Source organism: Gordionus sp. m RMFG-2023, chromosome 1, assembly GCF_954871325.1.
Source record: "Gordionus sp. m RMFG-2023 chromosome 1, tfGorSpeb1-WG-v2, whole genome shotgun sequence".
Classification (NCBI taxonomy): domain Eukaryota; kingdom Metazoa; phylum Nematomorpha; class Gordioida; order Chordodea; family Parachordodidae; genus Gordionus; species Gordionus sp. m RMFG-2023.
The window spans coordinates 56,113,270-56,136,428 of record NC_088775.1 but is presented as its reverse complement, the minus strand read 5'-3'; the positions used below and the strand labels follow the sequence as shown (position 1 = coordinate 56,136,428).

The 23,159-nt window shown below is 27.9% G+C and overlaps 1 protein-coding gene across 3 annotated transcripts in view; it reads right to left on the bottom strand.

Annotated features, from left to right (window-relative positions):
- The window catches only part of LOC135931087 (ATPase family AAA domain-containing protein 3-B-like), a 104,984-nt gene that overhangs the window by 53,017 nt on the left and 28,808 nt on the right, over nucleotides 1-23,159 (bottom strand). For all 3 annotated transcript variants that reach the window (XM_065467957.1, XM_065467958.1, XM_065467956.1), the window contains exons 5-7: nucleotides 17,575-17,644; nucleotides 4,721-4,886; nucleotides 4,530-4,599 (exon numbers count right to left, since the gene is read on the bottom strand). In XM_065467957.1, coding sequence (XP_065324029.1) covers nucleotides 4,530-4,599; nucleotides 4,721-4,886; nucleotides 17,575-17,644 — 306 coding nt within the window. The remainder of the gene's footprint in view (nucleotides 1-4,529; nucleotides 4,600-4,720; nucleotides 4,887-17,574; nucleotides 17,645-23,159) is intronic.

The following is a 23,159-nucleotide window of genomic DNA, read 5'->3' as shown; positions in this document are numbered from 1 at the left end:
TAACCCATCCGTACCTTCTAATTCCTTTACATTTCCAAGTATAGACGACACTCTTTACATGCCCAAATGTCATATCTTAACATTAGTTTCACTGTTAACTGCTACTGGCCGTAGTTATACATTGTTGTCACAAGAAAGTAAATGCGCTACCGAAAAATTAGAATCTTTTAAAAGTGAGTTGTTTATTAGATTTTTAAATTTAAATTATATCAATTTTTTTAATATTTAGGGCGCCATATATGAAATTCACAAGATTCTGATTCATATATTCAAGAACTCGTTAATTGAACATATTTTATTAATATTCATTAAATATATGTTATATGCGCAAAAAATTTTATAATAAATTATAAATAAAGTAATAAATTGAATTTCTTTTATCGATAGACAATTTCTATAATTGAATGAAAGCCCCATTTATTGTTATTTTCACTTACAAGATGAATAATCCTTTAAATTCTATCAAATAGTCCAAGAATAACCATTAAAAACTGATTAATATATAATTTTATACAAAGACCCCCCCCCCTTTCGGAACAATATTTATTCACTTTTCTAAACATTTTTATTGATTTTGAGAATGAAGATGGCCGCCACAGATTAATTTTTTTTTATAAATATAAAGGAAGAGTTTAATAATGTCTTCTAAATTTTTTAAAAAAATTGAAGGTCGTATTATTTTCAAAAAATTGTTTTTAGTCCTTATATATTAAATAAAATGACCGGAAATTGCAAAAAAAATTAAAATTTTTTTTTATCTAAAAGTAGAATCTTTGTACGTAATTTTGATATTAAATTTGTTATTTACAATTATGTAGTTTTTAAGATATGCTTAATTGAATGATGGCAGGTAATGGTAAAAATACGTCATTTTTGCCACTTTGAACCCTAATATCTCCAAAAATATAAATGATACGAGGCTAAAATTTTGGCTATTTCTTAACTATACTAACCTTTCTTTGATTACCAAATTTTAAAAAAATCCAAGGTACTCGGCCGAATTGTGGTTGATTTGTCATGGAATGGCCCAACAATGAAGAAAAAGAAAAAAATCTCAACAAATTTGCCGTCTAGCTGGCACCACTCGAAATAAAATAAAAATCCTTTTCTAATATTATATATCCGTCACTTCCATACAGGGTTGCCAGATATTCTTCACTTGAAAACGAGTTATTCTTTTATAATTAATGCCCCCCATACCCCTCAAAAATTTTTAAACTAATAATACAATATATTTTATATAATTTTTGCCGATGCTTTTTTTTAAATATAAAATAAAAAATTTTATTTATATAATTTAGTAATTTAGGCGAACCATTTTTTTCATAGATGTAGTGTTATCGGCTTAGTCCTGAATCGAGTCGACTTTTAAGTCGTAAAACGGCTCTAGGTCGTTTGAGAGGGGAATTGGAAGTTATGTTATTATTAAAAGAAAAGTAAAAAACGGAAGATATTAATATCAAAAAAAATATTGATACTGGGATGCGGTTAATTTACTATTTTATTGAGAAGAATATTACGAGAGCCATTTTTCTCATAGATGGGTCTAGACATCACTTATCGTAATCTGAGGTTTAGTCATTATTTTTCTGTCTAAATTATTGACCTGACGGTTTCTAAAAATAGGCTTAAAACGAGCTATTTTACAATACACATACAAATTATTAAGATATATTTATAAATAATTCTAAAATCTTAATCATTTATATTAATAATAAGAATCTACATAATCTAGTTACTAAAATAATTTAAAATATCAACCATAGAGATATATATTAAAGATACATTTGGTATAGATAATATATACAAAGTTATTTCCCTGTTACAATGATATGTAATACCTTCCTGATATCGCATAAATTTTAGTCTAGATAAAAAAATCATAAGGTATTTCATTGTGAGATGTGCAGGTAGGTTATCATAACTAGTAGCTTCAACGAGGAAATATTTTAATTATAACATTAATGTGTAGTCCTATACTTAATCTTTAAAATAAAATACGAATCAAACATAGATGAGTTTATGTGATATTTAATTTTATGACCCAGTCTCTGACCATAAGATATTTAAGAATTATATTTTAAATAAAAAATACATTAAATATAATTTTATCATCTATTTTAAAAATTTTTATGTGGATGTTTGTTCACCCAAGTTTCAAGCTAAATGACCATATATTAATTAGAGTGAATCGAAGGACATTTTAGTAGGCTAATGATAAAGCTAAATAATACAAACCATCACCAGGATACCTTAGCTAGAAGATTCTTTTAGAAAAAAATATACTACTGAAAATACTCTAGCCGCTATATTATAAATCTAAAAAAATTTAAATTAATATTTTTAATGATTTTTCTATAAAAATTTTATTATAATTAAATAAGAAAGTTTATTTATTTGGATTATACTTTCTGATCGATGCTCTAAAGTTGGGGATAACACTATATTATTATTAAGATACAATAAAAAAAATATATATTTAAAATTTTAATCATATTTATTTTATTTGTGGAAATAGAGATATTTAAAAAAAATTTCTAAATATTGTAAAAAGTAGTTAATAAGACGCTACTTTATTGAAAAAATAGCGGAAACTTTTATAAAAACAGGCTTTGAAATACTAATTTTAAATAAAATCCAAAAATAAATAAGTATTTATATGAGATACAGATAGTTTGCCACCATGAATCTTTTTCTCGGTTTCTTTACTAAAATATTAATATAACATGTTTTACAATTAAGATTTTTACTATTAGATTAAATAGAGTTTAAAAATAATTATGATTTCTATGGCTTTTATTGAAATTTTAATAAACTAGTTTATATTATAATTTATATTTTAACCATTTTCTTCAAAATATTCCATAAAAATTATCAACATGGCTATTTTAATTTTTTCAAGGTTTTTCATCACTGAAAAATTGATTTAACATGTTTACAGTATATATTTTTATCTATCTGCTTCAATTAAATTGAAAAAAGTTCAAAAATGACGATTATGACAATTGTCACTTTCCTATGGTACATCTTCAATTAAATTTTATAATTATGATTTAACATGTTTACAAAACATATTTTTACCCATTTGCCTTAAAAAAATTCTAAAAAGTTCAAAAATGACGATTATGACAATTGTCATTTTCCTATGGTACATCTTCATGCAATTTTAATTTAACATATTTGCAAAATATATTTTACCCATTTGTCTAGAGAAAATTCAAAAATGACGATTAGACAATTGTCACTTTCCTATGGTACAGCTTCACTGAAATTTTAATTTAACATGTTTACAAAATATATTTTTGCACATTGGTTTTAAAAAAGTTCAAAAATGACGATTATAACATTTGTCACTTTCCTATGGTACATCTTTAATTAAATTTTATAATTATGATTTAACATGTTTACAAAACATATTTTTACCTATTTGCCTTAAAAAAATTCTAAAAAGTTCAAAAATGACGATTATGACAATTGTCACTTTTCTATGGTACATCTTCGTTGCAATTTTAATTTAACATGTTTACAAAATATATTTTTACCAATTTGTCTTAAAGAAATTCAAAAAAGTTCAAAAATGACGATTATGATAATTGTAACTTTCCTATGGTACATCTTCAATGAAATTTTATTTTAACATGTTTGCTACCCATTTGTCTAAAAAAAATTGAAAAATGACGATTATGACAATTGTCACTTTTCTATGGTACATCTTCACTGAAATTTTAATTTAACATGTTTGCAAAATATATTTTTACACATTGGCCTTAAAAAAATAAACTTCAAGTCTGAGCCGAAAAAAACAACCAAACTTCTAGTCTGAGTCGAAAAAAACAACCAAACTTCATGTCTGAGTTGAAAAAAAACGACCTAAACTTCAAGTCTGAGTCGAAAAAAAGGACCCATATTTTGGGTCAGCTCTGTTCGAGCCGACTCGGCTAAGCTGATTAACAACATCCATTCGCAATAAAATTTTCAGTGATGTGACATGGAACCAAAAAAATATTGGTTTTGTAATACTTGTAAGCCATATTTATCAGAGTTGTTAAAAGATACTTTTCAAAAAGAACTAGATATAGATACATAGTCTAAAAATGGATTTCGATATAGATACTTGTATATAAATGGATCTAGATACAGATACATTAACAAAAAATGGATCTAGATACAGATACATTGTCTGGTAGGAATGTACAGTTGGTAGGTAGATACGGGGAATACCTACTTTTGAAATAATAGAGGCAGCGATAAATAACGCGCTACTATTTTTTGTAAAATAGTGGTAGCGATATTTAACACCATTGTTATTCTGAATTATTTCGGATAAATAAAATTATAATTTTTATATTTAAACAAAAAAATGAAATAACGAATGCCCGAATATATCAGATTAGATTTCAAAATCTGTTAAGCAAATATGAGAATCAAAAGCAATCATTTTCAGAAAATATGGGCATTTCTTTTCAAGGAATATAATATTCCGTTTTATATAAACACATAAAATATAAAAATAAATTCTTGCTTTATACAGCAGCTATGATTTTATTCCAGTCCGATATAAAAGAATTGAATCCGGAACCTAGTATACTCGTCACAGATCTTTTTTTTAAACAAATTATCATACAATATAATTTTAAAAATGTTTAAAATTTATTCAAACTACTTTTTTAAATTAAAAATGTACATTTAAAATTGTAAGAAGTGCTGAGTTATGGCTCACTTAATAGATTCTAGTGTGGTAACCCTTTGTTCTTGAGCTTGAACCCTAAGGCGCTCCAGAAATAAATCTCTATTTTCCCTTTCGGCCTTGGCTTTTGCCCGGGCTTGAGCTTCTACTCTTGCCATTTCTTTCTCGTGCTTAGTTTCAAGTTCGTAATCGATTGTGGCTAAATATTTTGAGTTAAAAAATATAAAAGAATTCAAAATTAATGTTCTAAACATATTTTTAAAAATACTTCCTTTGATTCTGTTGATGAAAATGAGTCTTATGTAAATGTGAAGTATATTATATAATTTTTAGAAAATCAATCTATATATAATGATATTTTAGAAGTACATTTATTTTTTTAAATTTTAAGAGTTTTTTATAGTCTAATAATAATTTTTGATTAATTAAATAAAGTTTTCTAAATATATTTCATTTCTTTTCCAATTTAATTCCGTTATTTTAAATTATATATAAATTACAGTTTAAAGACAAGTTTATCAACATCCAAAAAAATAAGTAATAGCAAATTCCATTTATTCGTGGGTCAGAGAAGATAAAGAAAGTAACTTGAATGCAATGTATAATATGCAAAACAAAATTTAATTTCAACCATGGAGGAGTTCATGGTGTAAAAAAAACATTCAATAAGGCAAAAAATATTTCCAATTTAAAAATTAGGGATCATCAAATAATATCCAACCATACTTCAAAACAATAATTTATGTGATGATAATACTGCAATAGCCGAAACGACATTCATCTATCACACAATAAAACATTCGTTTATTATATCAACAGATTATGCTATAAACTTATTGCCTATAATCTTTCCTGAATCAAAAATAGCTTAAAAAAAGAAAAAGGTGTTTCAAGAAAACTTCTAAAAAATTTTCATCGGGAGAAATCGAAGGATATTGAGTCTATGGTTGTGTGGAGCCTTGAAAATTGTAACCTTTCACTATCAAATGTAACAACATTTTGTGCCAATAACGCAAGTGAGAATTTCGGGAAAAGGCAAAGTGTAATGACTGAATTATTAGTTTTGAATTAAAATATTTTTCCCGTTGGATGCCTGTGCCATACAATTCCCATAGTAGGAAGAAAGGGGTATGCATGCTTCATTATTAATAGAAATAATTGGTTTGAATTGTTATACCGAATTCAGAAAATCCACAAACAGGGTATTTGTTTTAAAAAATTAAGAATTCTCAAGATATTAAATGGTACGAACTTTTATGAATTGTTCCAACAAGATGGCTATTATTAATACCGGCTTTCGAAAGATTTTATAAAAATTATTTAGCTGTTAAATCTCATTCTTTATCCCAAATAAATCACAATTCAATATTAAAGTTATTTTTTGAAAATGTATTGGTCGAGACTTATTTAGGAAGAGTTATTAATAAAGATGATCTTAAACATAGTGATTAAAAATTGCAATCCGAAAATTAAATTGCAGTAGAGATGTTTTCATTAATTAATAAATTAGTTACAACTTTAAAAGCTCAAGTTATCAATAACTTTTGTATTTAGAATAAAAATATGAATTTATAAATAATAAATAGGAAAACAAGTAATATGACGTTTGATAATAAATTCAATTTCGTGGAAGTTGAATTAATACTTTAACAAATAAATTTATTGAACAAAATAATAATATATTGAATTTGACTCATGAAACAAATATATACTTTTTTCAAAGTAAATTAAGCCAAATTTTGAAAAAAATGCGATGTTATATTCTCGTTACCACATTCATACGCTAAGATATAGCGCATATTTAGTTTAATGAAAAATTTCTGGAGGAAAGATGGTAAATCGGTTATCTTTATAAGGGGAATTGATGATCAAACATTATTCTAATTATATTTGTAGAGATTTTAAGGAATATGTAACAAAAAATAAAAATTAAATTAATAACATGAAATTTAAAATAATGAAAAAAATATGTACTGATTTTTTATAAATATCTATTCATTTTATATTAAAAAAAAAATATATGATCTTTCTTTATTTTACTATTGAGTGCCGTATTGGGATATGGATCATGTGGGATTCGGAATCCCAACGTGGGGTTTCGAGATCTTGAATCCCCACGTTTTATTCGAAATCTTTTTATTTAAAATATTTTTAAAAGATATATTTAAAAAATATATTTAAAAAAAATTCCGAATCCCCATGTATATTTTTTTTAAACTTTTAAACTATATTTTTTTTTATTCCTTTTTTTACTGTCTGGCTGTCACCAGAAAATTTCATTTTTTAGAAATATATAATTTTCTGTTTTTGTAAATTTTAAAATAAAATCATAAACATTTTCATATGAATATATATTTTTAAAAAATCCGAATTATAAAAAATTATTTATTGCAAACTCATTTTGCAATTGCATAACAATGTTTTCCCATAGTTTATGACATTCCGGGATGCTCCTAAATATTTTTAGCAGTTTAAATAATTTGAGGAGTATATGTGGTTATTATAAAAATAACTTAAATTACCTAGGATTGATATATCTTTGTTGGCAACATAAAAGAATAGAGGCAATAAATGGTGTTGAAATTCCTGCAGCAAACGTTCCTACCCATATTTTATTTTTAATATTTTCTCTTCTAAATTTACAGATATTGTTTTATCTGTCATATGGATAGGTAATAACCGTGACCACCTAATAAAGTTATTTTGTCCAATTATTTGAGAATAAATTAATTATGGTAGAATCAGTAAGAGCATACCTTACCAGTTATTTTATGCTCGTAATGATAACCAATAAAAAATATCTAGTTCAAATGAAATGGATTTAATATCATGTTCTGATAATGGTATTGTTTTTTATATTTTGATTACTTATTTTTTGTCTCCTATTCATATAGGATTATCCAACACAAGGGGGGCCAATAGTAAAAAATAATGTCATTCATTCTTATTTTTTTTTTAAATTTATAATTTTTTTGATTCTAACGAATCCTCAACATCTAATAATGGTATTAAAGAAAATTCTAATACATAAATTGAATAATATCAGATATTTGGGTGATACATCTTATCAGTTGTCAGACAAAGCATCTTCCGATTCCGAGTACTTATTCGATAACTGAAATTGGTAATATAATACATTGTGTTTCCACTAATTATTTGTCTAATTTTATATTCTATAAAAGAGAAATATGCCGATTCGTCTGATATGGAGGACTCGATGATAGCAATGATGAACAAAATAAATTAGATTTAGCCATTATTGATCATATTCCTGGCAATTCACTCCTCCTTACCGAGCTTACAGAATTAGATAAGCTATAAAAATAGTTTCATTAAATTTTTTCTACATGAAATGTTAGATATAAAAATCTAAATATTTATATTAAAGAAAAAGAAGATTCAAATAGTAATAGTAGCGATATATTTACCAAAGTTTATAGTTCTTAAATAATATTGTTTAGATTTAGCATTGAACATGTTAGTATAGTACAACTTGTTCAATCAAATAATATACCCGACATGGGTAAGATATAAGAAAAAACATTTCCATTGTCCAAATTTTATATATTATTGGTAGCAGAGGTGTATTTACTTGTAAGTCAGAAGAGTCAAATTCCAACGGTAAAAATCATTCACTATATTTTATAAAACAAATGGCATTAGATTTAACAATTATTGAGCCTTTTGATGCTCTTTTGCCTTAAGTTAAAGAACATAAGGAAATAGGTAAGATATAAATGATATTTGTCATAAAATTACATTGTGTGACAAATTTCGACTTGATTTTTTGGGAGAAAATAAAATAAACATGTTTTAAGACAGTTTTTTATGCATATTCTAAATCTGCTGTCAGTTTTTTTCTAGCACGTCAGATTTTTTATTTATTTTAGGTTAAAGTGGCCAAAAAGGTCATTTTTAGCACTTTTTGAAGGTTTATAACTTCGGTTCTAATGATCCCTACAACTAAAAAATATCTTAATTTTTGCAGCAAACCTTCCTTATTATTATTATACATTTTTTTTTATAAAATCCTTACTCAATTTTTTAACAACCTATATTTTTTAAATTTACCTTTATTTATAAAATCTTTTTTAATATAGCTTACATTTAATATATTTATTTATTGTGGCTTTCGTTCTTAAAAAAAAATTAATGAAAGAAATTAAATGTTCATGAAAAATTAAGCGCGAAAAAAAATAATTCTTCTCCTTTCTTCCTACTCGTTATTTGGCAAGGTACTCCATTGGAAAATCATATATTTTGATATAAATTGATTAAAAAACTAAAAAAGATAAATATTAATAAAAAAAATATGAAAAAACTACCAATTATTGCATTTTAAATGAATTTTGCTTTAAAAATGCTCAATTCAAAAAGTGTACAAATTAAAAAAGTGGGTACAGATATCTGATTCTGGTATAAATTGATCATAAATGCATAAAATATTATTAAATACAACTAAAAAAGATAAATATTACCTTAATTTTGCTTTAAAAATGCTTTATGCAGAGAAAATTCAATAAAAGTGTTACAAATTAAAAAGTTCGAAAATATCTGTACCGACTTTTTTAATTTATAGATTTTGGTTGAATTTTCATGGCATAGAGTACTTTTGAAACATAATTAGAATTAATATATAATCTTGAGCATATTTGAAGCAAAACTATATAAAATTTATCTTCTAAAGTTAATAATTTTGATAGTAATTTAAACTGAAAACTTAGTTACCCCAAAACAAAATTCTTTACCATTTTTCTCAAAAACCAATCGATAAAAAATTATAAAAATTGGTAAATTATAAAGAAATATAAGTTTAACATTATCACCAATTTTCAGTGATTTTTTTCAATACTTTTTAAAATATATCTGTATAAAGACCTAAATTTTGCCATTTTTTTGAGATTTCGAAAAGTTGTCTTTATACGGTAATATTTTTAAAACTTGACGTGTAGGGAAAATTTGGAAAACGGATTCGAACTCAGCGTCAAATTCTGCAAAACTTGTTTTTATTTTCTTCTCCCATTTTTCTTATCACACAGTGTTATTAGATATAAAAAATATTGTATTCTAATACAATATACTCCTGTATAGCGCTGTGAAGTGATAAAATTTAAAATATTTAAACTTTTTAATTACCAATAAATTCCTTTTAAACTATTCACAAAAATCCAAAGTATGTCATAAAATAATAAAAATTAACAAATTAATACTGGTTCAGGCTGGAAAAATATTAACTCCATTTTAAAAGTAAGATTTTTCAAAAAATAGGCTGAGTCTAGGGCGATCTTTTTTTATATATAAAAAATCATTAAAAGCTAAATAATTTTAATATAATAAATATCGATAGCTATTTTCCTTGATATTAAGAAAATGTAATTATATTTTTAACGATTAGGGAAAGAGAGGATATTAAATTTATATATATTTTCAGATAAACCATCACTTTTTTATTTACCAAGGAAAATTATGTCGCTACTAAAATGGCAAAGGTTTCAAACAAATTCGCGCTTTCAAATTGTTCATAATATTACAAATAGTCATTGTTCAAAAAATGTTGGCTATAAAATTACATAGAAAAATAGTTGTGCTACCAATAATATTGGGAAGTATTTCTAATATTTTAGTAAGGACCCATTCTTTTATTTCATATTTAAATAATTGTGGGCGTTAAAACTTAATTTATCCTCAAATAATTGGACAAAATAACTTTATATTAGGTGATCACATGTTATATCATTAGGACAGTTAGAACTAATATCTGTCCTAAAAATTTAGAAGGAAAAGTAATAAAAATTGAACAAAATAAATATGGGTAGGAATGTGTGCTGGAAGAATTTTAACACCATTTATTGCCTCATAAAATAAATGATTCTTAAGTTCCCAGCAAAGATATATCAATCCTAGGTAATTTAAGTTATTTTTATAATAACCACATATACTCCTCAAATTAATTGATGTATATAAAATATATTAATTTTTTATTTAAACTGCTAAAAATATTTAGGAGCATCCCGGAATGTCATAAACTATGGGAAAACATTGTTATGCAATTGCAAAATGAGTTGCAAAAATAATTTTTTATAATTCGGATTTTTTAAAAATATATATTCATATGAAAATGTTAATGATTTTTTTTTAAAATTTACAAAAACAGAAAATAAAATTTTCTGGTGCCAGCCAGACGGCAAAAAACGGAAGAAAAAAAATATAATTTAAAAGTTTTAAAAAAATATACATATTCGGAATATCTTTTAAATATATTTTTTATCCGAATAAAACGTGGGGTTTCAAGATCTCGAATCCCCACGCTGGGATTCCGAATCCCACATGATTCCCCGTAAATACGACATATATATTAATAAAATATAATCATACTAGCTAATAACCCGTCAAGAATTACGGGGTTGAGGGATAATTAGTTATTTTGTGTATATGGTACTAAATATACTTTATTAATATATTTTTTAAAAATATTAAAATTTAGGAAAAGCAAATTTGTGAAACCCTCATAAGATATTCTTAATTTCTGATTCATCTATCATTGAATATGGGAGAAAAATGATGACCCGTCTTTCTTGATGAGCAAAATGAAAAATATAGTAATTAAGAGTACCAGAGCTCCCGTTAGTCAGCATTGCTGAGCCCGTCAAAATTGATGGGGAATGAGAATTTTCTTCTTACTTTTATGATAGTTATCTGTTATTTGAAAATAATATTCAATTTTTATTCTTTATAACTCCCCCCCCCCCTGAAAAGATAAAGAAAAATAAAGATTAAATTAAAGATATTGCAAAGGTTATAAAAAAATTTAAGAAAAAAAATTCAAAATTTTATTTAAAAATGTTTATAATTTAATTTTAAAATATTTATAATATCTATCCATGACATTTATCAACTTTCCATATTCATATTATATAATAAAGTATTTATACAACAATCTATCCATGACAATTATCAACTTTCCATATTCCTATTATATAATAAAAAATTAGTCCTGGATCATTCTTACCTATATATGTAAAATGTTCTTATTAACTCTAAATAAATTTATTCAACTAAGTATTCCTATAAAATATCCTTAATCAAGAATGTCTGGGATCAATCTTATATCTATATATGAATTCAAAACTATTATATATCAACAATATAAATTTTATTTATTATTATATCTAGTTGTATTTATTCAACAAAATATCCAATTATAATATCTTTATTCAATAAATTAGTTTTAGATCATTCTTATCTATATAAGTAAATTGCTATCAATAATTCAGGATTATTTTATTCAAAAAATTTTCTGATATAATTTATTATTCAAAAATGTTTTGGAATTCTTATTTTTATTTATGAAATTATTCAACAAAATATTCTGATATAATTTCATTATTCAAAAATGTTTTGGAGTTCTTATATTTATTCATGAAATTAAATTTATTAAATCAACAATATGAATCATTAATTTATCATTATCTTCATGTCTTCTTCACAAATCTGTCCTTCATGTCAAAAATTAGTACATATTAGGAAAAATGGATGCTTACAAGTTCATGGACCTCCTTCAGTCAGATGTCCACATTCTGGCTTTGTTCCACTGTCCCTTATCAATCGATTATTCCTCCAGAAAATTATGTTCTACTAATGGGCATTTGCCCACACTGCCCTTCAGTTTAATTAGTATATTTAATAGAAATTCGAAATAATTTAGTGTAAAAACTCTTATTGGCAAGTTAGCAACAAAATTTAAACATAATTTGTAGTTTCGTAAAGCGCTATATATTTTCTTTCAATATTTAGTAAGCGTGGACAAGGTTTTGACATCGTCTACAAAAAAATTTCGAAAACCCCTCTATCGCTTGAAAACACAAGTAAAGAAGTTTCGGACTCAAATTGGCGTTAAATTTTTTTATTTTTTGATAGGCTTTTAGAAATTTTTTTTACCTACAATATTTTATTTATAACTTTTTTAATATAAATAGTTTTTGAGATATAAGCATTTTAAAAATTTTACAGATTCCAAAGTGGCTCTTTTTTGTACCTATGAGCCCCTATATCTCGAGAACCAGGTGTTCTAGCGGGCTTAAATAAACGGCGTTCTCATTTTTTTACCTATCTAAATAATTCCAGAAATTTTTAACAATTTTAAAAGGGGTCGGCTGAATCGTGATCGATTTGACGTGGAATGGCCCAACATCAAGCATTCTTGAAAGTAATATCCCTGACATTCATATCACCAATTTCTTGGCCTTCCCAAACCTCATTTGATTTCCAGAATCCCAAGAGGGCCAGACTCGTTGTTTAAACCAAATATCCTTATATAATAATTTTGGGAAATTGGTAAATACTCCATATAGTAGATTGGTGTGTTCATTGTAAGTAATGGTAAAATTAGATTTGACACAATTAAAATCATGCATTTTTTTAGCTTCATATCACAAAATATTTTTCATATAAAAATCAGCAAGTCATTGACTAAAGACTTTACGCAAAAACGAATGTTTTAAATTAAGTGATACAATATATATAAAAATGTAAATTGTAACGCGATAAAATATAAACAAAACTAAAATAATTTAAATCACACTGTAAGGCATAAAACTAAAATATATTTATATATAACACCTTATTACATTGATAGGCTTTTAAAAAACTTCTATTCTAAAATTCCTGCTGTGAAAGGTAATTCTTTTTTTAAGAAAATTCGGGCCGGGTCAGCCTTAGAAATTTTTTAAAATATATCTAAATTTATCAATTTTATGTTGAATTTTTTTATGTAAAATAAAAATATGTGATTTTATTTATAGAAAGTAGACGCCAAATAACATTATCGTTTATTTTGAGTAATTATAAAAATTAATTTCTATATTTAAATAAATTCGAGCCGGGCCGGCAAAATTTTTAAAAAAAATTTCGGATTCGGGTCGGGCAAAATTTTATAAAATAAATTTCGGGCCGGGCCGGGCTTGAAAAATTAGGCCCGATGCAGATCAATAATTCTTTCACTAAGAATATTAAACTCGCATCTTCTAATATTGATTATGAATCCCATGATATCATAACTCACACCTGCAACAAAAAACAGGATGATTTAAAATTAAAAGTGAAGCTGATCAACAATAAAATAAATAACTTGGACATAAATGGTGCTCTTAGACCATGTAGCTCCTTTGATATACATGCTCCAGTGGACGCGGTATAAAACCAAAAACTGTTAGATAAGCAAGCTATAACAATTAGTGAAACTAAGAACCCTTTTCCTATTTAAACTTAGAAAGAAGTATTTAAATCAATCAGATCTTTTCAGATAATTGCTGCTCCTGAATTTGAAGGCATCAAACCTCTCTTTCTTCAAGGCTTAACCACTCCTATCCTGTCATTTTGGAGTACTACTTGTAGCCCTGAGAAAAAAGAAAGGTGATATCAGGCCTATTGCCGTTGGTACTGTATATAGAAGATTATGTTCCAAGCTTATAGCTAGCAGGATTTCTGCACAAATTTCTAACATACTCTTTCTTCTTCAATTAGTTGTTGGAACGAGTTTAGGATTTGAAGCGGCCGCATATATCACTCAAATTTATATTCAGAATGCTACAATCGCTCAACATTTTGCTAAAATCGACTTTAGCAATGCGTATAATAGTATTCCCAAAAAAGTATTCATCATGAACATTTCCCAGTTTTTACCAAAAGAAACCATCCCATTTGGTTTTTGCCATTATGTTATGGTGACTCCCTGAGCTCCATATTATTTTGTCTGGGAATTCATGAGTTGATAACTAAAATCGAAAATGATTGATCACGCCCCTACATCTGAGGTACATTGATGATGGGGTCATCTCCGGCGATTCTGTAGAGGTGGAAAAGACTGTTAATATTATTAAGGCATCCATTGACATCCTTGGACTTGTAATTAACCAAATCAGAACCTAATATTGCGAAATAAATACAACTCCTTTTAATGTTTTTGATTTTAAGCATACCACCGTGAAATATATATCGTATTTGGGCTCTCTCATTGATGAGGTGACGGTAAATTCTTTTTTTTTAAATATGGGTGATATTTTTAAAAATTTAAAAAGCATTCTTCCATCTCTCGGCTCACAAGGCTTTTTTTATTTAAGAATTTTTTCAACATCCCTATCCTTTACTCCCTAGATTCGAGCCCGTTGAGATTCGAAATCAGAATAAGAGTCATTCTTAGTGACTGTTTAAACATCAAGTTTATAGACATATCTTGGTATCAAGCCACACTTCCTTCCATGCTTGGCGATCTTGGAATAAGATCCCTATTGTTGATTTCAATTTGTGCATTCATCGCTAGCCACCTACAGGCACCTAGATTAATTCAACATCTGTCAGTCTCGATACCTTTTTGAATATAACGACGACATAATCTTAAATTTTGCGCTCTATTAAGACTGTCTTTGTTAAAATTAGTAGGGGAGTTCGTGTCCAGACAAGAAAAATCCCATATGAAACTTTCCTTGTGACCATGGAATTCGTTTGATTCCATCAGGAGTCCTACCATCGAGAAAGATTAGAAGGCTTCAATAAGGTAAGAAAACCAGCTGATCTAAGTGCAAGAGATATGATTTGATGGGTTTGCTTTTTGGGATTAATATTGCAATGTAAAGGATGCAGTGCCATATTATTATCATCAGCATTACATTTTTTGCATTCTATATAATGAGAAAGGAATGTCAAGCCCGTTACATAGAGCATAGCTTAACTCATGGTTGTTCAATTCAAGTTTGAGATTATAAAAATTTATATCCCGATTCTTGATATGTGTATCTAGCCAAAGGTAAAAGACTCGAAATAAGGTAATCACAATGGTAGATCCCAATCCTTCTGTTTTACAGAGATCGGAATCGCCAAATAAAGCGATTCTTCTAATTACAAATTGGTGCAAATCATTTGCTCTACTTTAACAACATATGTAGCTTTTGCTTAAAAAAATTTTAAGTCTGCCGCCTAATTAGAAAAAACTCTGGGGATCCTCGTGAAGACTTTTACTTAAGCAGAGGATTGCAATAGTCATTCTTAAGGCTAATTATGTTTATTTTATTAATTCGATCTCTCCTGATGATTAGGGGTCTTTTTCTTTTTTTTGAATTAATGTACTTGTTTATGTAGCTATATTTTTTAACAATATTACATTCGCTTTTATTTATTTTTTATTTTCCATTATTTTATTATTTGTGTTTGATATTGTCATTTTGTTATTATTATTTGTTCTAACCACTATATTTTAAAAAAATATATAGAGATAAAAATATGGTTTAAATTTAAAAAAAAATTCTTCTATTTGCATAATTCAAAATTTAATTATAAAAAAAGCTATTTTATAGGATGTAAAAATTCCAAAATAGTTTGCCATGCTTGAAGAAAAGAACACTAAATTCGTAACTAATTTAATCAAGCTAGAAAAACTTTCAAAAAATGATATTAATTATTCATTAAAAGTTAATTTTTTCAATAAGTGATGAGATTGGCTTTATAAACTTCAGTTTTAAAATTTTGTTATGTCATAGTTTGCTTGAATAATCCAAATTTTTCTAACGGGAAAAGAGTTAATTGACTTATGATAAGTCTCTTATGCTATAATTTGTTACGTCTATTAAATATTTATCTGCAATCTAGCTTTGTATCTGCATAATTCACAATATATTTCCTATTTGATGAAAGTAAAGATTTGGTTACTATTTCAACACCTTTATTTTCTAGGAAACATTTTTGTATATGAAGTTCTATACTTTTGAAAACGAATATTTTTTCTAAAGAATAAAAACATATATATTGATTGGTAAACCATTAAAAGGGTATTTTTCAAGGTATAAAAAGTTATCATTAAGGCTCAACCTTTCTACACCTTTTATAGCCATATAATCCAGATAATTAGGCTTTTGGAAATTTTTCATTATTTCTCAATACGAGATAGTATTGTAAATTATATGCATTCTAATTATGTTAATAAATTTGTCGCATATTCTTTAACATCAGATTATAATAATAATAATATTCAGCTGGTGTTCAATAAAAAATAATTTTAAAAAAATCTGTCAATATATTTAACAAGTAAAATTATATTTAGAAATGATTTTTAAAAATTTATAGACTAAATACAGATTTGTTGGAAAAATCATTATACCGTTCGATTTCTTGTAATTCTTTTTTATTGTATCACGTTAAACTTATTAATCTTGTCATAATTTTGAAATGAATTCAGGAAAAAAATGTATAAGTAAAAGAATAATTATAATTTCTTAAAGTTCATTTAATATTAAGGCCTTCATATATTTTTGAAATTTTAAAAATACTGATAGAAGTTCGCTTTTAATTAAGGAATAGTAGCATATTTTTTAACGATTTTCTTAATTCAAATAAAATAAAATTGAACCAATCAATAATGTTCCAGGGTTTATCTTCTAGGGTTTATTTCCGGGATTCATATGAATTTATATGTTACATTTCTCTACCATATGACTAAATTTGGAAAAATATATATAAAAATAAGAAGACCTAATTTTCGTAGCAATAATGTAACGCTCGTCCTTACTGGGTTAAATAAAAATATATTTTAAAAAAAGAGTCAAACGATCCCAATAATTTTTAAAAATAGGGCAAACAGGCTAAGCAAAATTTTATAGGGGAGGGTGTTAAAAAATTTTAAAACAATGTATGGATGAAAACTTTCCGTTTAAATGATACATCTAATTTTTCAACAAGTATTGAACTTTCCATTAAATGATACATGTAATTTTTCAACTAAGTATTGGTAGAGATAAATTTAACAGTAAGTTCTAGTAGAATCAGAAGCTTTGAAAGGGGTTTGCAAGTGTATGATATATATTATATATAACGTATATAAATTTGTGATGATTATTTACCTTTTCTTAATGCTTCTTGTTTTTGAACAGACTCTTCTTGCCTTGTTAGATTCTCCCTATTAATTTTTTGCTATTTTCAAAAATAATTTATATAAACATGATATCTGAAATACTAAATGAGTAATAAAAAATTATCATAATTATAACCAATCTCAGAATTCGCGTCCCGTTTAATTTGGAATCATAAAAAATATATAGTATAACTGGGTCGGATGCAGCCCGAGGTATCCTATTGGCGCACTCATCTGCCTACGATAAAAAGAATTGGTGAACCCGGTCCCTTCAAATCCCGAAAGTGAGACATCTGATAGTCATAAACAACCTGAGACTTTGTGCGGAGTAGTAATAATGTAAGGGTTCCTACTGTGATTCCACGTGAAATCCATCAGGATTCATAGACCTCTTTCAATAAAACTTTGCATGATTAATATATATATATGTTGTGAGGACCTATGCAATTTAATTATTTAAGCTCTAACTTAATAATTAGTTCCGGAGATATGGTGGATAGCTTAAAAATGGTGCCTTTCCAAATTCGGAAAGATCGACAAAAATAAAGATTACTTAAAAAATATTGATAGAGAATGTGCTAAGAAAATCTAAATTATTTATTTAAAAATTTAATAAAAATATAGAATTAGAAAACATTTAATTTAATAATAAAATATCATTATTTAGTCATTAATTCCCATTTTGTTGTGGTTTATAAGTGTGAGGATGTAAGAGTCTTTGTTAGGGGATTTACAATTCCTATAATATTATTAAATACCAAGGTATCGTAAATTAATAATATACTTTTTTTTAATATTTAGCAACGCTCGATTTTTGTTTCATTCTTTTAACCTTATGTGCTAGATCGATTTGGTATATATTTCCAATAAATGTAACAGCATTAACAACACTAATTAAATTTTAAAAAATTATACTATTCCCATATTATTATAAAAAAATTTATCAAATTCATTTTTTAAAAAAATGTTAAAAAAATTCACCTTAGAAGTAGTGAACTCTAAAAAGGGAAAAATCGTATTGCTAGACAGGCATAAACATAACTGGACTAGGTGAGCTATTAGAATAAAATGTTATTAATTTATATATTTATAAGTTAATCAAATGAGATTGGTTGCTAATCTACCACAACTTTTATAATCATCATGCAAAGTTTCATTCAATTGAAAGAGATCCGCGAAAATTGACCTTTTTTGATCGATTTATCGTGAAATGGCCACTGCACGGAATGCTGGAAGCATGATAGGATGAGCAGGCCAAGTGGTTAAGGCATTATAAGAAAGGTAGATTATGTTGCTTACAAGAGACGAGATGTAAAGTAAAAGGGGGAATAATTAGTATGACGACAAAGTATAAGTTCTTTTAGCAAGGTAGCGATTAGTATTTTTAAAAAGCTCGTTTTGAGCTGATTTTTGAAAATGGTTAACACAATATTCTATCCAAGAAAAGATTACGCAAGCCTGAAGATTTTGCTCGTAGGTGGTACAATGGACATCTATTAGCGAAATCTCGAGGCTTAGAAAATATATTTTCTGGCTAAATATTGAGTTCGCCGTTTTTAAATCGGCTCAAATCGAGCCATCTAGCAACACTAGTAAAGATGTGGTAACGCCGGTGTTGATCATCATCTTGCAGAAAAGTGGATAGACAAAGTCGTGGATGTAATAAGAGTGATGTAATAAGTGCGGTTGATTATTTATTGGTGAGGAAAAGACATGGAGGCAATTCCATGAGAGGAGTGCATCTCGCAACATCGTTTAGTTACCGGCGATTTTATATTCAAGAGCATAAAAAAAAGTAAGATTATAGTATGTTGAAGGTTTAGAAGTTATAGGAGATTTCAATAAATAAATTTGTTGCAACGCTGGACAGAGGTGCGGGTGAAGTCTTTAAAGTATCCGGCATAGTTGGTATAAGGCAACGGGAAAGGTCTGTGGTTGGACAAAGGGACCCCTGAGACACAGATTCGAGATTTCACAACATATGTAATGGTGTAAATGGAAGCCTGCAGAAGGCAAGTGTGATGTTTGTTTGTCGAGAGTGTGTGGGGTGCAAGATGATTGTAGTAATATATATGACTAATTTCTATATAGGAAATGGAATAAGTTTGGAAAAAGTAGGGAAGGTTTGTGTTGACTTGGAAGCTGGGGAGTATACAAGAATTTTCAGCTGAGGTGGGGGGGGGGAGGGTGCCTAACTATTTGGTGGGGGGGGGACAAAAATTTTGAAATAAAACAAATAGACAATAATAGATATTTTTTGCAATTTTTTTAAAAAAAGACAATTTTCATTTTTAAATTTTATAAAGCTAAATTTTGTGTAATTTATTTTCATATTTATGGAATCTTGTTCCTGGAGATTTTTTTCAGAGGAAATATTTTACGATAATCAACTACTTTATGGTACTAGCTTAACGCTTTATATTTTTGGAAGATTTTTAAATGTAGCTTAGGATATCTTACAATAGCGAAAAATATTATCAAAGTATTAGACCTATATTTTAATTCCCATCTTTATTTGTTTTTAAATGTTTTATATGGTTTTTATTTTTATTCCAAATTTGTATATTTTTAAAGGTTATTAAAAAAAACCTACAAACACAAACTAAAACAAATCTAAAATATACCTAAACAAATCCTAGAAACTTAACCAAACTTTCTAAAAAACGAATCGTCAAGAATTATATGAAATTATCAAATCAAAAGAGAATCAAACTACAATAGAAATCCAAAAATTTTATTCAAAAGAAAATTCATTTCTCCAAAAAAATAATAATTTTTTCTATAAAAAAAATTAATGAATCAAAAAAAAAATAATATCAACATATATTATTACATCTAATTTTATATCCAATCAACCTTATTTTAATCGGTTGATTGGCATTTCGCGTAAAAAATAAATATGATAAACGTATTTACAAATACGACATGCCACCCCTTTATGGGATCGTGGCATATCGTTAGAAATAAAACAAAAACGCGCAAAAAAAAATATCTACAAAAAAAAACTTACGACATTATTTAAAGAATAATCTTCTTAGATAGACATTGGATTCACCCAGAAATCATCAGCTAGTGCCGTCTGCGAAGCTTCAACTGTTAGTGTATTGGTCACTAATCTCTGCAAAAAATCTCCTCCCTCTGTACCTCGGACTCCACTCACGAACTGATCCCGAACATTCCCACGACGAATAACCATGGAAGGTCTCTCCATCTCCCTATACAACCCTGAGGGAGCTGCGTCTGTTGGTTGTCTTCCCTCTAACTCGTGATGTCCCCGCTTCTGTCCTTGATAGATACGATTTTCAGATATGGCCTCCAGGGGTACACGCGTCTCCCGCGATAGCCGAGAACACTGGTGCCGTAAATGTCCCACCTCTTGACAATTAAAACATCTACGTCGTCGCGTCTCCTGAATCGGTGGTTGATTTTCATTATTGGACCTTGAGCTCAGAATCATACCATTATTTTTCTTGATTACCGTGATCTGAAGATAAAAATCCCCCATATCAATTAACTTGGAGGTTGTTTCCATTACTCCGATCTGGGGAAAGATTTATGGATATACCGTTCGCGGATTCGTGGGAATATTTATGAATATATCGTTAGATACTGCCTTAATATTATACTCTGAAATTATGAGGAGATTTTTGTCTAGGGATATATATGGCCTTTTACTCAACTTTCACAGAAAAAAATATTAAATGGGAAGCAGTAATATTTTTCTTCTTTTAGAAAAACAAACGAATAAATTATTTTTAAAAAAATGAATCTAACCCTAATACTTTTTTTTCTAACAAAAATATCTTCCCAGTACCAATATTAATGTTCAACAACCGTGATTTATCCTATAAGGCTATGAACAAAATGTATTCACTAACTCTTTTCCTTTTATTTTTTACACTTCTTCATTTACAATACATATATTACCACAATTTCAATCCTTTTTTCCTTGTTTATTACCGACAGCCGGAACATTAAACCAGTTTAACTTAACATTACATATACATACATATACTTTAATTTCTCGTAATATTACCGAGATAACCTCCTTATTCAATTTCACTTTTTTACATAAACAGCTATCAATAAATTCTAATACCATCATATAATAATACATAAACTCAAACAAAAAGGTTACCGACCGTTCACGTACATTTTACTCCTTTATGCTTTAACTTTGCATAAATATATATATTTACCACTTTAAGATGAGCCCCTCTCCTATTTGATCCTTTAACTTCCCATTCCCACATAAACTACATTACCCAAATCTTCATTTATCACATGACTACATTATATATCTGCTCAGAAACGAGTCTAATCCTTCGGGATGCACCTTCATTTTATTTATATATATATTTTCATATTTATATTATCATGAGGTACCTCAGGTTTACTGTGTATGATCATTGTGGCGCATAACTGTGCCGCCCATTTCTAATTGAATCAAATTCAACTTTGAACCTCTGTTTTCCCCAACAATGCCCTTGGCCCATTTCCTGCCCCTCCCGTCAAACAAACGAGTCTATACTTTTTCTCCAACTTCAAACCTAATCTTTCGGTCCTCCCGAACTTCCTTCTCGTGACTCTCGGCCCTTAGAAAATCTAGGGGAACCCTAGTCCTCCGGCCCAAAAACAATTCAGCAGGTGTCACTCCCTCCTTATTCCTAGAATTGAGGTAATACAACTGGGCCAAACACACCCCATTCCCTTGATTGCCGGCTTTCCTTATCCAATTCTTAACAATTGCTACCATCTTCTCAGCTTGATCATTTGAGCTGGGATGATAGGGCGGGGTCAAAATGTGTCGAATCCTAGACTCTTTACAAAACTGCTTGAAGTTTTCGCTAACAAAGGCAGGTCCTCCATCAGATACAATGGTATCCGGCAATCCGAACCTGGCCATTAATGCCCTCAATTTCCTTACAACAATTTTAGTGGTATATCCATGTACCTCCTCGTACTCTATCCATTTCGAATACGAATCTACTACTAAAAAATACGACCTTTTATCTAAATCGAAAAAATCAACATGTAAGCGTTTCCACGGTTTTCTCGACCTGGGCCATATCTGACCCACCTCCTTTCGGGGCATCGCCGCGCACGAATTACACGGCTCACGTTTCCTTGTGATATTTTCAATATCTTTTCCCATACCCGGCCACCAAACATATTCACGGGCCCACGATTTCATCTTCCCTTGACCTTGATGTCCAGCATGTAACAAATTTAAAATTTTACCCCGTAATTTGAACGGAATTACGGCACGATTACCCCTCATTAAACAATCATCCACCACAGACAATTCCTCTTCCACCTTTTTAAAAACTTTACAATCCTCCTCCCAAGGCTTTTTCCCCATTACACATAACTTTATCCTAGTCATTTCTCTATCTCTCAATGTACTCAACTTAAGATCCTCCCAATTGGTAGGACCCCCTTTGAGCATATGCGAAAGCGAACAAACCAGAGCCTTTTCACTATTTCGAACCTTATCCTTGTTCCCTTCATCATTTCCTTCATTTAATCCTAATCGGGACAAGATATCAGGCAAACAATTCTCTTTACCGCGAC